This window comes from Gobio gobio (assembly GCF_949357685.1).
Source record: "Gobio gobio genome assembly, chromosome: 23".
NCBI lineage: Eukaryota > Metazoa > Chordata > Actinopteri > Cypriniformes > Gobionidae > Gobio > Gobio gobio.
This window is the reverse complement of record NC_137119.1, coordinates 25,054,182-25,072,493: the sequence shown is the minus strand read 5'-3', so window position 1 is coordinate 25,072,493 and position 18,312 is coordinate 25,054,182. Positions and strand designations below refer to the sequence as shown.

General features: G+C 38.6%; 1 protein-coding gene across 1 annotated transcript in view; it reads right to left on the bottom strand.

Annotated features, from left to right (window-relative positions):
- slco5a1 (solute carrier organic anion transporter family member 5A1) overlaps positions 1-18,312 on the bottom strand; it is a 59,456-nt gene that overhangs the window by 8,131 nt on the left and 33,013 nt on the right. The window contains exons 3-6 of the mRNA XM_079805690.1: positions 14,903-15,035; positions 13,770-13,981; positions 9,727-9,891; positions 288-486 (exon numbers count right to left, since the gene is read on the bottom strand). Of these exons, the coding sequence (XP_079661816.1) occupies positions 288-486; positions 9,727-9,891; positions 13,770-13,981; positions 14,903-15,035 (709 nt within the window). The remainder of the gene's footprint in view (positions 1-287; positions 487-9,726; positions 9,892-13,769; positions 13,982-14,902; positions 15,036-18,312) is intronic.

Here is an 18,312-nt window from a genome sequence, read left to right as displayed (position 1 = left end):
AAATGAGCAATATAAACAACCACATAACTGATCGCATACTGACTCATGAAAAAATGCCTTTCAGACCATACGTGTAGACATATGTAAGGGCATTGAAATGTGCCATGATGCAAAAACAGCCCTTGCACCTGCTGTTCAGCATATGCTGCTTACATAGTTTGTAATATTTTATGTTTGTAAAACCCCACTATAATTGAAACCACAAAACATAAATAGGACTCCCATATCCATGCAGTATACCTCATATCTTACACTGAAAGGCTTTAATGCTTGTGCAGTTCACTTACCCTGTGGTATAAGGGATATTGATGCCACCCAGGTTAATGCTCTCACAGCCCACGATGAAGAGGGTGGAGAAGCACAGAAGAGACACCCCACTGCAGATCATGGCCAGCTTGGCGGACTCTCGAGCTCCAAGCTTAAGTTTCTTTATGATGTAGCCACCCAGTACGATGCCCACGCCTGCACTGGGCACAATAATGACACCTAAAAGAAAACGAAGAGGGATCAGTAATAATACTTGTCCAGAAAGCCACATATCACAAACATCAAACAAAAATTTCAATTAAATATGTGGACTTGAATGTCACAACACATTAACATGTCCATGTTTATCAGAACAGAAGAAGTCTTAAAGGCACAGTAGCAAAGATCAGTGAAAATGGAACAGTATTTATTAATCTCTGTTAATGTTAATAAAAATCCAGCTGTTCATTGTTTGTTCATGTTAGTTCACAGTGCATTAACTAATGTCAACAAATGAGTCAACCAAAATGTATTAGTAAATGTTGAAATTGACATTAACAGATCAATAAATGTTGATAAAGTATTCATTGTTCATGTTATCTACAGTGAGGAAAATAAGTATTTGAACACCCTGCTATTTTGCAAGTTCTCCCACTTGAAATTGTCATCGTAGGTGCATGTCCACAGTGAGAGACATAATCTATAAAAAAAAATCCAGAAATCACAATGTATGATTTTTTAACTATTTATTTGTATGATACAGCTGCAAATAAGTATTTGAACACCTGGTACAGTAGCCTTTGTTTGCAATTACAGAGGTCAAACGTTTCCTGTAGTTTTTCACCAGGTTTGCACACACTGCAGGAGGGATTTTGGCCCACTCCTCCACACAGATCTTCTCTAGATCAGTCAGGTTTCTGGCCTGTCGCTAAGAAACACAGAGTTTGAGCTCCCTCCAAAGATTCTCTATTGGGTTTAGGTCTTGAGACTGGCTAGGCCACGCCAGAACCTTGATATGCTTCTTACAGAGCCACTCCTTGGTTATCCTGGCTGTGTGCTTTGGGTCATTGTCATGTTGGAAGACCCAGCCTCGACCCATTTTCAATGCTCTAACTGAGGGAAGGAGGTTGTTCCCCAAAATCTCGCAATACATGTCCCCGGTCATCCTCTCCTTAATACAGTGCAGTCGCCCTGTCCCATGTGCAGAAAAACACCCCCAAAGCATGATGCTACCACCCCCATGCTTCACAGTAGGGATGGTGTCCTTTGGATGGTACTCATCATTCTTCTTCCTCCAAACACGTTTAGTGGAATTATGACCAAAAAGTTCTATTTTGGTCTCATCTGACCACATGACTTTCTCCCATGACTCCTCTGGATCATCCAAATGGTCATTGGCAAACTTAAGACAGGCCTTGACATGTGCTGGTTTAAGCAGGGGAACCTTCCGTGCCATGCATGATTTCAAACCATGACGTCTTAGTGTATTACCAACAGTAACCTTGGAAACGGTGGTCCCAGCTCTTTTCAGGTCATTGACCAGCTCCTCCCGTGTAGTTCTGGGCTGATTTCTCACCTTTCTTAGGATCACTGAGACCCCACGAGGTGAGATCTTGCATGGAGCCCCAGTCCGAGGGATATTGACAGTCATGTTTAGCTTCTTCCATTTTCTAATGATTGCTCCAACAGTGGACCTTTTTTCACCAAGCTGCTTGGCAATTTCCCCATAGCCCTTTCCAGCCTTGTGGAGGTGTACAATTTTGTCTCTAGTGTCTTTGGACAGCTCTTTGGTCTTGGCCATGTTAGTAGTTGGATTCTTACTGATTGTATGGGGTGGACAGGTGTCTTTATGCAGCTAACGACCTCAAACAGGCGCATCTAATTTAGGATAATAAATGGAGTGGAGGTGGACATTTTAAAGGCAGACTAACAGGTCTTTGAGGGGCAGAATTCTAGCTGATAGACAGGTGTTCAAATACTTATTTGCAGCTGTATCATACAAATAAATAGTTAAAAAATCATACATTGTGATATCTGGATTTTTTTTTAGATTATGTCTCTCACAGTGGACATGCACCTACGATGACAATTTCAGACCCCTCCATGATTTCTAAGTGGGAGAACTTGCAAAATAGCAGGGTGTTCAAATACTTATTTTCCTCACTGTGTGTGATCAAAGATACAGAAATAAACAATATTGTGAAATTATTACAATTTAATATAACTGTTTTCTATTGTAATTGTATTGTAATAATATTTTAAAATGTAATTTATTCTTGTGATGGCAAAGCTGTATTTTCAGCATCATTACCGCAGTCTTTAGTGTCACATGATCCTTCAGAAATGTGCTGATTTGTTGCTCAAGAAACATTTATTATTATTTCTTATTGCTGCTGCTTATTTTTGTGGATACCATGACATTTTTTTTTGCAGGAATATTTGATGAATAGAATATTCAAAAGAAACAGCATTTATTTGAAATACAATTTTTTCCCCCTAAAATTATGAATGTCTTCACTGTCACTTTTGTCCCCAAACTTTTGAATGGTAGTGTGTTTGCATATATAATATTTTGGGTGGAAAAAACATTGTCTATCATTATAAATGGAGAAGACAAATAAAATTCTTCATACTATGACAATGCAACTCGACAAAGGAATGTGAACACATTTCTATTGGTGGAAGTTAACACAAAGACCTGGAGGAATGTAAACATCCTGAACAGGGTTCACAGGACCGTCATGAAAAAGAACAAAACTGCTCACAATACTATTGACATGTGGCTGTACATTTTAGACTGCAGCAGAAAAAAAAACTAGTAAAAAAGATTGAGTGACTAAGAACCAAGGATCGACATCACAGGCTGGCAGAATAACAGTGAGGGGGGAAATTCGTGAGGCAGAGCAGCTTCCATCAGCGTGGCACACGTGCTGGCATCACAGCTTGGGATTTGAAAGTCAAAGCTGACTGCTGGCAGTCTAAGGTCACTGTGTAAATCCATTGGGTGGGCAAGGCAAGCACATGCCTGCTTTCAATGCCTCATAAAAGCAAATATATAACACCGGAGGGGGTCCTAAAGTCGGTTTCTCTTCAGTATGCATTTCAGATACACATGTAGACGTTATACAATTATTTGTGGTAGTTTTAGCATTTTTTTTTTTTTAATGTGTACTGAAGCATTCCTTGCATTCCATTAGTTCCTATGGGGGTCAAATTGACCCACAAGGGAAGGATTTGTTACTTTTTTACATTTCAACCACAAAACTTGAAACTAGTCAAATTTTTTGTGGATTTGTGGTTCAAGTGCAACAAAAGTCCTAGGGTCTTCGACCACTCAGATGAACTCAATTTTTGAAAATGTTTTAAGAATGAGTTTCGGGTCAAAATGACCCAAGGGAAGGATGAGAGTTAAACTACTATCTTAGCATATTGATAACAGACAAAACACCTCACTGGTATGAGAATGCCCAGCTACCTCAATTTTCCAGATGGTGTAGTTGCGAAATCTACTAGCAGCGGCTAACTGGATCGTGCTAACCAGATAAACTTTGACCCCAAAGCTAAAACCAGCAAGGCTTACTTTGTCAGCCAACTTCATCAGTAAGCTCACCGGCTAACCGGCATAAACTAACATGCAAATCCATGCCACGCAGCTTCAAGCTGATTAGACCTAACTTCATTGCACGCCAACAAATGTTCGTACACCCACACATGGATAAACACACATACCCTTCCAACCTGACAAGGTGGTAAAAACGCCCATTCATGAGACAACCATGGCTGTGTGAAGCCAATAAAGTGTTCCTCTGGGCTATATTTAGCCAGTAGTGCGTCAGGAACACCTCCCTATATGAGAGGAGAAGGAGAAACAAGCACTATTCACTCAAACCCTCAGTGAATCTAGAAGGAGAGCAGGGAAAGTCTCCTTGAGAGGATGTCCTGGGAGACTCGACCCCGGCTGCGTGCACAGCTGGCATGGAGCTGCGTGCGTATGTTTAGAAGAAGGATGAGGGCAACGTGGGACATGCAGAAGCAAAGTACAACAATTCCTGTAGGCCACAAGCTGGAGCAAAGCAGGGTGTTAACGACCACAGCCCACTGACAGATCTCTCTTGCACGCACATACACACACCCCCTCTCACATCGCTGTCATTAGTGCCGTCTCATGTCATGTGGACTTGTGAGATGCAAGAGAATGACAAAGCCATGGAATCAGGACAAAATGCTTTATCATCAAGCCACGTTTTTTTTAATAATGAAAACTTAAACGAAAAATGGTTTGACAACCTTTTTGCCATGTCAATGGCACCAATGCCATTAAACGATTACTGTGATTATATCAACATGCAATATTGTTGATGAAAAAAACGAGACTAATGTAGTTTAATAAACAAAAACTTTACCATAAATCAGTCTTTGTCGAAAAAAGAGGAGAGAAAATATTACAGACTGTTTTTAACAAGCCTCTATGAGCTTTCACACGGAAGACGCGCAATGCTCTAAAAACACCTCCCCATTGCACCGTTTGCTAAATTTGTGATCAAACCTTCTCTGATGAATTATAATAAATCCAAACATGGATCTCGACTATATTGTTTGCGATTGTGGTTGCTGAATACATACACTTACGTTAAAACCTCTGTGTGACAATATAAAGTCATTTTTTGCTGTCGTTTTAATAGAAAAACTTTGATGCAATTTGGAATTACTATTGGGAATTTCACGGTTTCAGATTTTGATAGAAGCTCTTTGTTTAACCAGTTTTCATAAATGTAGAGGAGTGTGTTAATTTATATGATAAACAGCCTATAATAAATCTGTACACTAGATGAGGTAAAAAAAAATAATGCGCATGAGTTGACATTTTCTAAATTTGTGCTTAAAAATTCTGATTCAATTTTCAATGCATGACGAAAATGTGAAGTTTTTATTGATTAATGCCGAGTTCACATTGCACGTTTTTCAAATTCGTCGGATCACTGTTCTTCTCACACTGCATGACTATCTGGGGTATCATTCTGTTGCTTCTGTGGGCACACTGCACGATGAATCTGCGACAGGGGGTTTCACACTGAATGACCTTACAATAGGAAGAATCACGGCAACTCTGTCTGGTCCGCAAACTACGTTTCACAACCAAACATGCGAGAAGTGATGAGGAAATAACGCAAGATCACTGGACTGGAGACTGAATCGCAAGCTTCTTGCAGGCTACTGTTTTAAATAACAGTTCCAAATTGTCTGTGCGCTGATTTGCAGCGAAAAGGAGAAAGAGAAAAAGAAAAAAAAAGATTATGGAAGGGGAAATGGTTGGGGAGACACAGGGAGCAAGGATTGTGTGTTCTGCAAAGAGAGTTGGAGGTAAATATTTTTGCAATGTGCTGCTGTTGCGGCTGGTCAAGCTAATGAATCTGTCCTGTATACTGATCTCTCATTGGCTGTAGGTCATTGCCAATGTATTTTTCAGTCAGAACACATTTCACACAGCAGGATTTTGAATCGCAGACAGTTCCAGATATTTAGCATGCCAAATATCTCAAGGCGACGCAACGTTGATAGCCTCAGATCGTGTCTTTGATAATGCACACTGCGTGATTGTGAACGAGCACCGATTCGCCTCCGATTTCAGGCATTTGTCAGTGATTTCGTAAAAACCGGGTCTAAAATTGTGCAGTTTAAACTCGGCATAATGGTGCGTTCACACCAGACGCGAACGACGCGAATAGTTTGACGCTTGAACATTTTGAGTTTACTCGCTTCATTCGCACGTGACATTCGCTTCACAACAGACGCGAATTCGCGTCATGGGAGGGGATTCTGCCAGGTGGTTCGTCTTGTTGAGAAATGGCTGACATGGGCTGTGTTTACACATCTTTTTTTATAAAAAAAAATACTACTGTTAATGTTTGACAAAACGTAGTTTAAAGACTTTTTCAGGTGATAATGTAGTTGTTTAAAGCTCAAATCTGTGGTTTATTTATAAAAAATGCCTATTTGAACATTTTATCTGCTGTTTTCAGAGTTGTGAGATCCAGGCGATCAGCGGAGCTCCGCACTCGTTAACCCCGGCGAGAGCAGCCTTTCCTCGGCTAGTCCTTCAGACATTTGCCGCTGGCTCTAATGTCTCTGTGGTGTCTCGAGCTATAATTCGTCTTGTGTATATGTAACGGGCAATCTTTGGTCTCATGGATCTATAATTTGTTCCATGGCAAATTGTTTAGGCTGAGGGCAAATTTACCATTTTAAATTTACCAAATTACATCCAATACTTTTTTATTTTTGGCTATTTAACTTTACGTTACCGTTGTAGCCTACTAGCACTGACTTTGAATGTTTGACTGAATTGTTAGCTTTATTTCGTGTATTGCTTATTATACTTTTACTTATACTTTTGTATTATTGATCATACATAAACTTGCATTTAACAAAAAGAGACTGGGTTGTGTTTCATGTCATTTAATGTTATCACAGTGATAATCATATGTACACTTGTCTGAACCACATATTAATATGTGATTAATATAAAGCAGATTTTCTCCTCATTGTTGTCACTACTAGAGGTTAACGCGGCGCGAATATCCGCCAAAAAAAAAGATTTTTCAACTCCCGTGAATCATGCGTCAAATGCTCAATTCGCGCCGCAGAATGTCTATTCACGTCTTTGCATTGACTTAACATGTAAATCACTCGCGTGGTGTGAACGCACCATAAGGGTACCTTTACACAACAACAATACTACTAAAAATGGAAATGTTTTTCCTTTGCATTTTTTTTGCGTACAGATGACAACATTTTCAAAACGTTCCCAGTTCACACGGATCAACGAAAACAATTAAAACGCTTGTTTATTATTATGCCAGGCCAGTAGTTGGCGATGTCACTTTGTAAAGAAACACTATGCACCTATAGACTGAACATGTAATATGTATGCGCATGACGACAGTTTTCACAAATGTGCATTTTTGTAGTTTACATGGAGACAATAACAATAATATTGTTTAAATAAAAACATACAATTTGAAACGAAGTTTGAGTTTTTAGGCCCGCAAAACGCCATTATGCTTAAAAAGTGTTCTGTTTTTAGTTGAAAAGGGTGTTGTTTAAACAGACCCTAAAACTAGACTAAACTGCCCAGACATTTAGGCCTGGTTTCACAGTCAGGGCTTATATTAAGCCAGGATTAGTTTAATTAGGACAGTAGCTTTTATGAATGTGCCTTAGAAAAAAATGACAGTGACTTGTTTTAGGATGTCAGTGCAAGTTGCTTTCAGTTAAAACAGCTCAAACATGCATTTTGGTCTGGGACTAGCTTAAGCCTTGTCTGTGAAACCAAGGGATTGATTAAAACTTGACTAAACAAAGCCAGGAGAAGGTTGACTATATAAGATAATCAAGACTAGATTGCGTTCGAATTGGTCATGTAAATTCGCAGAAACAGAAAGCTGGATACTGTGTGAGCAATGCTTCACACATCTCTGCTATTGACAATTGACAATAGACATTATTTGGCTTGTGAATTATCATTGCAATTCCGCTAATGTGTTCGCACCTTTATGGCTAATTAAATAAATGTTAATCATAACATGTGTCATACAGTTTTAATGTCTCTATAGGAATGATTCATATAGGAGATCTAGGAACAGTTGAATCATTCTTTGATTTATAACACCTTCAATTCCAGTAATTAATTGTAGGAAAGCTGGAGTGTAAATGTAGATGGGATGCTCCCTGGCCTCAGTTTTCTGTTTTATAGTACACAATCTGTCTTCTGTCCATCTCTAGTTTACTGCAGCTGCAGTCTTATAGGCTGAAGGGAATCTTGGCAGCCATAACTGAGGAAACAGCACAAAAATGACAAACTGCTTGCATCTACTGATGTGTACAACATCCAGGCCTTTGTGAAAGCTCTGACTTCAGCAGGCATATCAATCTGCTGTTACTATGGCACAGGTTTAAATCACTCGCTTCTGTTTTAAGGAGAGACCTTATCCATGAGGGACTGTTGGGATGTCATACATTTATATACCCAGTCTAGCAGAGGTTACATCCTGACAGCTCTAGCCAACAAGTTGTTTTCCTGTTATAATCTAAGAACACACAAGCATAGTTAGGAGTCAACATAGCAAGCATACCATTAATTCGTTTCTCTCCCTGTATCCTGGCAACAAGCTTAGGGGCCACAATAATGACTTTAAATCAGAACCCTGCTACACAGACACTGATCACTGAGATATTAATAGGGTACTTCCTTAGGCAAGAATCATTATTATTATTGCTCATATTTGAACAAAAGCTTAACTAATAATTAAAACTATTCTCGATGATTAAAAACGCTACAAGAACATCTAGAATTGTGGTGTTGTGTTTTGAACCCACATTTAATTCTGCTACAGAGCGCTAAAATTACACTTACAGAAGTGACCAAAAAGTGATAACCAGCCTAAGAAAATTGACATCTTCACCCTTTATTGAAATTATAAAAAAATAGTTTGTAAAGACAAAAAATAAAATGTAAGCATATTGTGTAGTTGTGCTTGGAGTCAAGTTGTTTTATTTGTGATAACGCAATGAAACCAATTGCCAATTTGTGCAGACTTAATTTTTGTCCAGGCTGTCATTCAAAGAAAAAATGAATACATGCAAAAACAGAAGAGAACCAACAAAATATTAATAACTGATTATGTTGTAGTGTTGTCCCTGTGAGCTTTTTGTTTTTCAATGGATGCCTTTTTGCCAATAATTTTGTCAGATAAATATTTTAACCAAGTTTAGTGTTTTGTTCTTCCCTCATATTTAAATATGTAAAATATTTTCCTCAAATTTTAATGGTTTAATTCAAACTTGTACGTTATTAAAAATGAATCCCCATACCAATCCCCTCCAGACATAACTTTTGGCCTAGGTTAACAATATAATGAGTATTATATAGAGATTATTTTAAAATTTCAAATTTATACTTTACTATATAATATAGTATTTATACTGTATAGTAAATAAACTGGATCAAAGAAGCAGTGACCGGTGCTGACAGAAGTGGATCAAGGATTCTGGCCAGTCTCCCATTACCTTATGAGAGAGCATCTGTGCTGAGATATTTGAACCTATGCATGGTTTAATAATGATCTTGAGTCTGAGATGGAGGGCAAGATGTTTTGGAGGGTTTATTTAACATATAATACAGTGAAAAAGAGATGTTATGGTATCTTGAAACCCAGTGATAAACGCTCAAAGAAGCATATTTGGTTGTACAGCTTTATATAGTAGCAAATATGCCTCTACTAAGCAGGAACAGCTGTGAAAAGAAATATCACACCTCTTCACATGTCATTTTTAACACATGTTCTTTAATGCGATGAACGAGTGTGAATCATGTGAAATGTGTGATGAAAAGAAGCCATACGTAAAAGTGTTAGGGATAAAAAAGGAATATAGAACGAGAGATTTAATTATTGGTATGCTGAAAACGGGATAATGGTGTACCTGTGTATATGCTGGCGTTGGAGGCAGGGATTCCAAACTGCGACTCGATGAACTTGGGGATGAAGGTGATGAAGGCAGTGACAATGGCGCTCTCGGCAGTGTAGGACAGACTCACAAACAGAAACGTCATGTTGCTGAGGATCCTTATGGCAGCCTTGGGGAGGTCTGTCCAATGAAATAACCAAAAAACAAAAACAGCATCAGCACTGGCTCACATACCCTGGCCATAGATAACAATGTTAGTTCACCCAAAAATGTTCTGTCATCAATTACTCACCCTCATGTTGTTCCAGAACCATATGATTTTTGTTCATTTTCGAAACACAAATGAAGATATTTTAATATAATCTTAGAGATTTTGTCCATCTACCCAACTGCCACTTTGACACCTCAAAAAGTTAATATCGTAAAAGTGGTTTAGTCCAAATTTTCTGAAGAGACATGATTGTTTATATGTGAATAAATGCTTGTAGTCACATAGGAGGGCAAGATGCATTTGAGTTGTTTTATCTAAGAGACCATAGAACAGATGCAGCATGCTTTCATCTACCAGTCAGCTCTCAAAGCAGTCATAATCCATATTAACAGATCTTTGCTGTCCTAACAGGGTAAAGACGGCTAAACTTAAACACTGTCTCCACAACTCTTCTGGATCCATTTGCTAATCCGTTTAAATCCCATAGGTTTTAGCGAATGCTTCATCATGGCCAACGAAGCAGATTCTTTTAACTAGCAAGTTATCGCTGTGGCATTGTTTCCATGGTAACCGACTATAAATCAAACTTTAATTTGCTTTTGAATGTTGAACTCTCACCTCTTAGAGCATATATGGGACAGACACAGGAGTTGGTACAAAGCAACTGCATTAAATACTTTAGCATTAAAATAAAGTCCCAGAAACTACTCTCCCCTTCTGTAGGCAGTTATGTTGAAAGCCTACTTATGCAAACACATGCAGACCAGGGGGGAATGGAAGTAGGTTACAGTGTAGAACAGGGCTTGTCTTGATTGTAGTCACTTGTTTGAATTTGTCAAAAGCAGGACAAAAATCTCTGCAGGCAAATAATAATTGCCATTAATCTGATTATTTTTTGGACACAGTGTGATGGGAACAGCAATGAGATTTATATCACTTGTACACTACTGTTCAAAAGTTAGGGGTCAGTTTGTCTTACGCTCACCAAGGCTGCATTTACTTGATAAAAATACAGAAAAACATACAGTTTTTTTCCTGAGGTCAAAGTTGTGTTTTCAGCATCATTACTCCAGTCTTCAGTGTCACGTGATCTTTCAGAAATCATTCTAATATGCTGATTGGGAGCTCAATAAACCTCTTATTGTTGAAAACAGTAAATATTTTTGTGGAAACTGTGATACAGTGGGGCAAAAAAGTATTTAGTCAGCCACCAATTGTGCAAGTTCTCCCACTTAAAAAGATGAGAGAGGCCTGTAATTTTCATCATAGGTACACTTCAACTATGAAAAACTATTAAAAAAATTCAGAAAATCACATTGTCTGATTTTTTAAGAATTTATTTGCAAATTATGGTGGAAATAAGTATTTGGTCCCCTACAAAAAAGCAAGATTTCTGGCACTCACAGACCTGTAACTTCTTCTTTAAGAGGCTCCTCTGTCCTCCACTCATTACCTGTATTAATGGCACCTGTTTGAACTCATTATCAGTATAAAATACACCTGTCCACAACCTCAAACAGTCAGACTCCAAACTCCACTATGGCCAAGACCAAAGAGTTGTCAAAGGACACCAGAAACTAAATTGTAGACCTGCACCAGGCTGGGAAGACTGAATCTGCAATAGTAAAGCAGCTTGGTGTGAAGAAATCAACTGTGGGAGCAATTATTAGAAAATGGAAGACATACAACAAGACCACTGATAATCTCCCTCGATCTGGGGCTCCATGCAAGATCTCACCCGTGGGGTCAAAATGATAACAAGAATGGTGAGCAAAAATCCCAGAACCACACGGGGGGACTTAGTGAATGACCTGCAGAGAGCTGGGACCAAAGTAACACAGGCTACCATCAGTAACACACTACGCCGACAGGGACTCAAATCCTGCAGTGCCAGACGTGTCCCCCTGCTTAAGCCAGTACATGTCCGGGCCCGTCTGAAGTTTGCTAGAGAGCATTTGGATGATCCAGAAGAGGATTGGGAGAATGTCATATGGTCAGATGAAACCAAAATAGAACTTTTTGGTAAAAACTCAACTTGTCGTGTTTGGAGGAGAAAGAATGCTGAGTTGCATCCAAAGAACACCATACCTATTGTGAAGCATGGGGGTGGAAACATCATGCTTTGGGGCTGTTTTTTTGCAAAGGGACCAGGATGACTGATCCGTGTATAAAGGAAAGAATGAATGGAGCCATGTATCGTGAGATTTTGAGTAAAAACCTCCCTCCATCAGCAAGGGCATTGAAGATGAAACGTGGCTGGGTCTTTCAGCATGACAATGATCCCAAACACACCGCCCGGGCAACGAAGGAGTGGCTTCGTAAGAAGCATTTCAAGGTCCTGGAGTGGCCTAGCCAGTCTCCAGATCTCAACCCCATAGAAAATCTTTGGAGGGAGTTGAAAATCCGTGTTGCCCAGCGACAGCCCCAAAACATCACTGCTCTAGAGGAGATCTGCATGGAGGAATGGGCCAAACTGCCAGCAACAGTGTGTAAAAACCTTGTGGAGACTTACAGAAAACATTTGACCTCTGCCAACAAAGGTTATATAACAAAGTATTGAGATGAACTTTTGTTATTGACCAAAAACTTATTTTCCACCATAATTTGCAAATAAATTCTTAAAAAAAAATCAGACAATGTGCTTTTCTGGATTTTTTTTTTCTCATTCTGTCTCTCATAGTTGAAGTGTACCTATGATGAAAATTACAGGCCTCTCGCATCTTTTTAAGTGGGAGAACTTGCACAATTGGTGGCTGACTAAATACTATTTTGCCCCACTGAACCTTTTTTATTAGAATTTTTTTGATGAATAGAAAGTATCAAAGAACAGTATTTATTTGTGACAAAAATGTTTTGTAACATTATAAAATGTCTTTACTCTCACTTTTGACCAATTTAATGCATCCGTGCAAAATAAAAGTATTAATTAACTTACTGACTTTATTTTCTCAGCTTTTCGTACAGTCAATATCGTTGTTTCTGAAGCCTTTGGTCATTTGTAATGATAATATAATTTGTAATATCAATCATACCAATGCTGGATAAAAGAAGGCAAGAAAGCACTTTATATTTCACATTTGCTGCTTTAAATCTCACAATTCTAACTTTATTTCTCTTGCTTGACTTTATATTCACAGTGTGACTCTAATTCTTATTTTATACATTTATCCCATTTAATTACCCATTTTATTTCTCATTATTAGGCAGACACACATTTCTTTGGTCTTTTAGATAAAGTTTCAGCAATATTTTCTTAACTTCTCAGCAGTAGCGTAACTGCGGTTTGGTAATGAAATGGACCATTTTAGTGATGAGGGTGGCAGAATTGTCATTAATGCTATTCCCAGATGAATAATGAAAAGCAACTTCTGCAAGCTTGCGCAGTCTTCAGTTATAACTTTTTGAGCTTGATCATCAATCTTCATGTTCATATCAGCTGCGCCATTTGAAAATCTCCTGACACTAGTGGTCAGCAGCGCTGTATAATTAAATGAGAGCGAGGTGGAGCCTAATGGTTAAAGATGCAGATTCAAATCCTGTCCCTGTCCATGACACTAAACCCTATGGAGGATTGTCTTTATAATAACTGTACCGTAAAAGGGATTGGACAAAAGCATCAAGTCATTACTTTATATAACACAATTACGCCAAATAATAGAACAATCTTGGATTTACACTTGCCAAAGGCTTCTCAATTTGATGACTGAAGCGCTAATCTCTGCTAATTCTTAGAATGTGTTGAGAGCTAGAGGGACCAAAATAGCCACATTTTCAAGGTAACACTCCAACATGTAGATGCACGCTTCTTGCAGTGTGCATCATCACATGACCTTTATCAAATACACACCTTTGATGTCCTTCCCAAAGCCCATGGAGGACGCCACGGTCTGGCCTTTGCTGTTGGATTTCTCTTTCAGGACATCGTCGTCATTAGAGGTGCTGTCCGTCCCATGCTTTTTCTTCTTCTTCTTGTGACGAGGGGGCAGTTTTTTTGGAAAAGCGAACATGGGGAAGATGACCAAAAGCATGGCGAAAGCACAGAGCAGGAAACCACTCCACCTAAGAACATGGCGATTAAAGATTTAAGTGGGCGGGGAAAGAGTTAAGTGTCTTTTATTATTATGTACTAACATTCAAATTAATAATTTAATGCACTTATTGTGTACATACATGTTTTTACATTGTACTTATATTTAAAAATACCCGTTTGTAATTAGAACTGCAATGCAATGACATGTATAATTACACTGTTGACCCTTCTCTAACCCCTTAATCCACCCTTAAACCTAAACATACCACTAAACCTGTCCCTAACCTTACCCGCATCCCACCTCAATAGTAGCAAAAGTGTTTTGCAATACATGAACATAAAGTACATTGTACCTAACAATTGTGTTTATGTAAGTACATAATAAAGACGGCTTATATAAAGTGTGACCAAATAAATAAATGTGTTATTTTTTCAGTAAAACGTGCTCAAAAAGCAGTAAAAATTGAATTTGTTATTCTTTCATAGGTTGGAATTAGGGATGCAACTATATGAACATTTTGGCCGATAAATCTAGATCCAATTTTTTATATAATTTTTGAGAACCTGATTACAAAAACAAAAGTCTCACCATTAAAAGACATATCTAAACCACACACTTATATTGTTCTCATAATTTTATGTAGCCTATATGACAGACAGTGCTGTACATGTTGCACTTAACTAGTTTCCTTTTTTGAAGCAAGTACAATCATATTTCAAGCACTTCAAAACCATCATGGCGAACAGTGCGCATCTGAATTGTCTCAGCTGAAGGAAAATAATCCATTACTTAACAGCGTTAATATATCGGCCTAATTTTCTTATCAGGCAGATAACGAAAACATCAAAAATTAACATATATAAGCCAGTACCGATATGGTGGCCGATATATATTGTGCATCCCTTGTTGGAATGAAGCTACACACACTCTTATGCAGAACAGATCTTACCAGTTGCCAACAAAGCGTGGATCACTTTGCTCAATGTTGGTAAATGTTTTGGGATCCACATAGAAGCCGATCAGAACGCCTCCCAGCAGGTACCCCGCAGCTGGCCCAAGAGCACCCATCACATACATAATAGCTGAAAGACACACAAACAACCACATTAAAATTACAACACGCACATAATAACTTTTTTATATCACAGCATGTCTGATTAAGGCAGGTAATGTTCTTTCCACATTTAGTCCCACTCTTGACTCATTGGGCGACTGAGTCAGCCACACGGTAATGGGCTAATCATTAATAGTGCTTCCACTCAGATGAGGAACATCATGTATAGTAGCAGTTTTCTAACTGATATACAGCTCTGTTTATACACTAGTATATGGAGAATACCTGTTGAAAAACGAATAAGAGAAATCCAAATTCTTATGAGCCGGTGTATCAAAAACATGCAGTGTGACCAGTGTAGTCTGATTCTAGACAAATGACTCTTCCAAGTGATTCTTGCTAGTGACTAAAAAAAAAACTGCATGACCTGTGCAGTCTGATTCCAGAACAAATAACTAATTATGGAGTTCTTATGACTCTTACGAGTTATTTTTAACAAAAAATATAAAAGAAATACAGTGCCATCGGTGCAAGCTAATCAATTCCTGAAAAAATGACTCATATTACCTTTTCTCTCTTTTTTTTGGTGAATCAATAACAATCAGTGTAGTTCGATTATCAAATGACTCTTTGGAACCGGAAATTCGTATTAAATCATAAACATAAAGCATGACCAATGTAATCCAACTGACTCCCAACAAATGACTCGTGCCTAATAATTCTGCACGCAGTGAATACGTTTTCTTTTACAGATAAAATGAGCCAAAAATGAGATTAACAGGATTTTTGAAGGATACAATACTAATGCAATACTAGACATTGCAGTTAAGGCATGACCATTGGACAGTGAAATGCTCAATGGGTCAGCAGGGTCAGACAAAAAAAGGTGGCGAAGAAAAGACACGTGTTAACTGCAAAAAAATTAAGAAATAAGGTGAAGAATTAAATGTGAAACCATTAGGAACCCTTTAGTCTCTATCGCAACCATTTTACAGAACTCCAACCTACCTGGAGTCTCCAGAAGTGCCCAGAAGTGCAAGGTGTCAAGATCTCAGAGACTCAAATTAGGTAAAGAATCCGAAAAAATGACCCCCACTTAATAACTTAATATTTTGTAAACATTTTAATATTGTTATGTAGTATGCAGAAACTAAACTGTATGATACCATTTTTGTCAGACCTAATTTTATTTGATACTACATCAAGATTAGCCAACAGTTTTGGAGATTTCCGCCATCATCCACAAGCTGTACCCGCATGACTGAGTATATAAATGCCTGCAGAGAGCACTGACTTGCTTTAAAAAGGACTTTGGAGGCATTTCCTAATCCTCGACAGGTGCATATGCAAGACTTGGCTACTTTGTGTTTTTGCTTTTGAGGCTGGAGGGATGTGTGTACTGTGGGGAGAGCATTATCCCTACAGTCATCTGTTTACGCCTGTTCACAGAAAGCAGCAGTGGACTCTCTCCACTTCCACATGGCCCACGCGGCTGCCAAGCTGGTTCTGATCCAGCCAGAAGTTCACAAAGATCCGAGACAGGTGCAGCAACAAGACTAGGCCTAATCTCTAATCTGACTCAATATGGGAAAAGGTTTGGCCAAAGGCCTGCCAGGGTTATATAACGCAAGTACAAACATGTTGAGGGAGACAGATAAGTCAACTTTTTATTTGATGTAAACAGGACTACACTGGCTTAGACTGTTGTCTACTGTCCTTACGTGAGACCTCTAAAGCCAGAGCAGAGAGAATGAGCCAAATCTAATATGCACACGCACACACTCACACTGGGCAGAGAGGCGTGACATTTGGGCACAGATATTTCACACTCTAAGTCATATTTAGCAATGGGTGATGATCACACGGAGATATGAGACAGGCTGACTTTTGTCTGTTTGATTACATATTATGCGGCCTTCAAGTACACCTGGTTCAAACACCACCATTACAATTGAGGTTCAAGTGATTAATGCATTCAAGTTATTAAAGCTACACTGTGTGATATTTTCCCCCATCTAGTGGTGAAAAGGTATATGACCATCCAGTGAACTTTAGTTTCTGTTCCTCTCAATTCCGATTTCGTTTCAACTCCTACGGTGGCCGATTTAGTCCAAGATTAACATGGCTTCCAGTTCGACCTCGTCCACATTCGACACGGTGCCTGTGGGATATTCTGTGCCCAGTGGGATGGTTGGAACTCAACTGGCCTAATTATTCGGCTAGAAAGAACTGCAGCTAATCCAGAGTGAACTTTGATGCTAGTAATGTTTATTCAGTCATCCAATTGCAAGGCATAAACAGGTTTGCGTGGATATGTACATAAATGTGGTTTCAGTGAGAGAACAAATAAGGATGGTAAATATACATACACAGTTAAGAACTGTATAACTATACTTATACATTTGTATAATGTAACCGTAAACCAGAGCTTATTGTACCATATATAGGCGCTAAATGCAGCTGCATTAAAAGGAGCGGAGCTGCCGCTGCTAACAAGCGGTGTCTGGTTACAAAAGTGTGTGCGGCGCTTTAACGTTAGCACTGCAGTGCGCTCTGTATAACAATTGTTAATATGCCGATCAGACCTGATACATATTTCCATCAACATACATTACAAGCAAATATTTTCTATAAACGAATAAACATTGTTGATAACAAAATAACTGAATGATTATTCAAATAGGTGAGCATTACGCTATTGTATGTTGACACAAAAATACTTCTGAGGTGACATCAACTGAATTACGCGATGACACACTCTGAAACACATCTACAATGACAATAACTATTATTACTTACGGAGTTATTAACGCACAGAAATACCACACAAGGAAAAACAGACTTTTGAGGAATAAACAAGCCAGGAAAACTCCTTATAACTCTGTTACTGACGCTGCTGAGATGAAAACTCTCTGCACATGCACCAGACAAGTCTGAACAAGTTGACGCGCACATGCGCGAGGCAGAGAATTTTGTACAGTGCCATCGAGTATTAAAACCGGTTAAAACGCGAAAAGCGAAGCTTGAATTTACGGGTATGTCCCTCTTTGGCTAATGTACTTTCAAGATGGAGGGGCAACATGGCGACCACCGTTAGATCCCATTACCTAATGTATTTTCAATGGCATATTATAAACTTACGAGAATACTTTATTACTTGAAAGAAGTAAATATACATTAATGAGCACATATATTTTTGAAAGAACTAAGTGTTTTTAGCTAAGAATAGACTAAAAAAGTTACACAGTGTAGCTTTAAAATGGGTGTGTTGGGCAATATATAATTTTTCTTTTCTTTTGGATGCA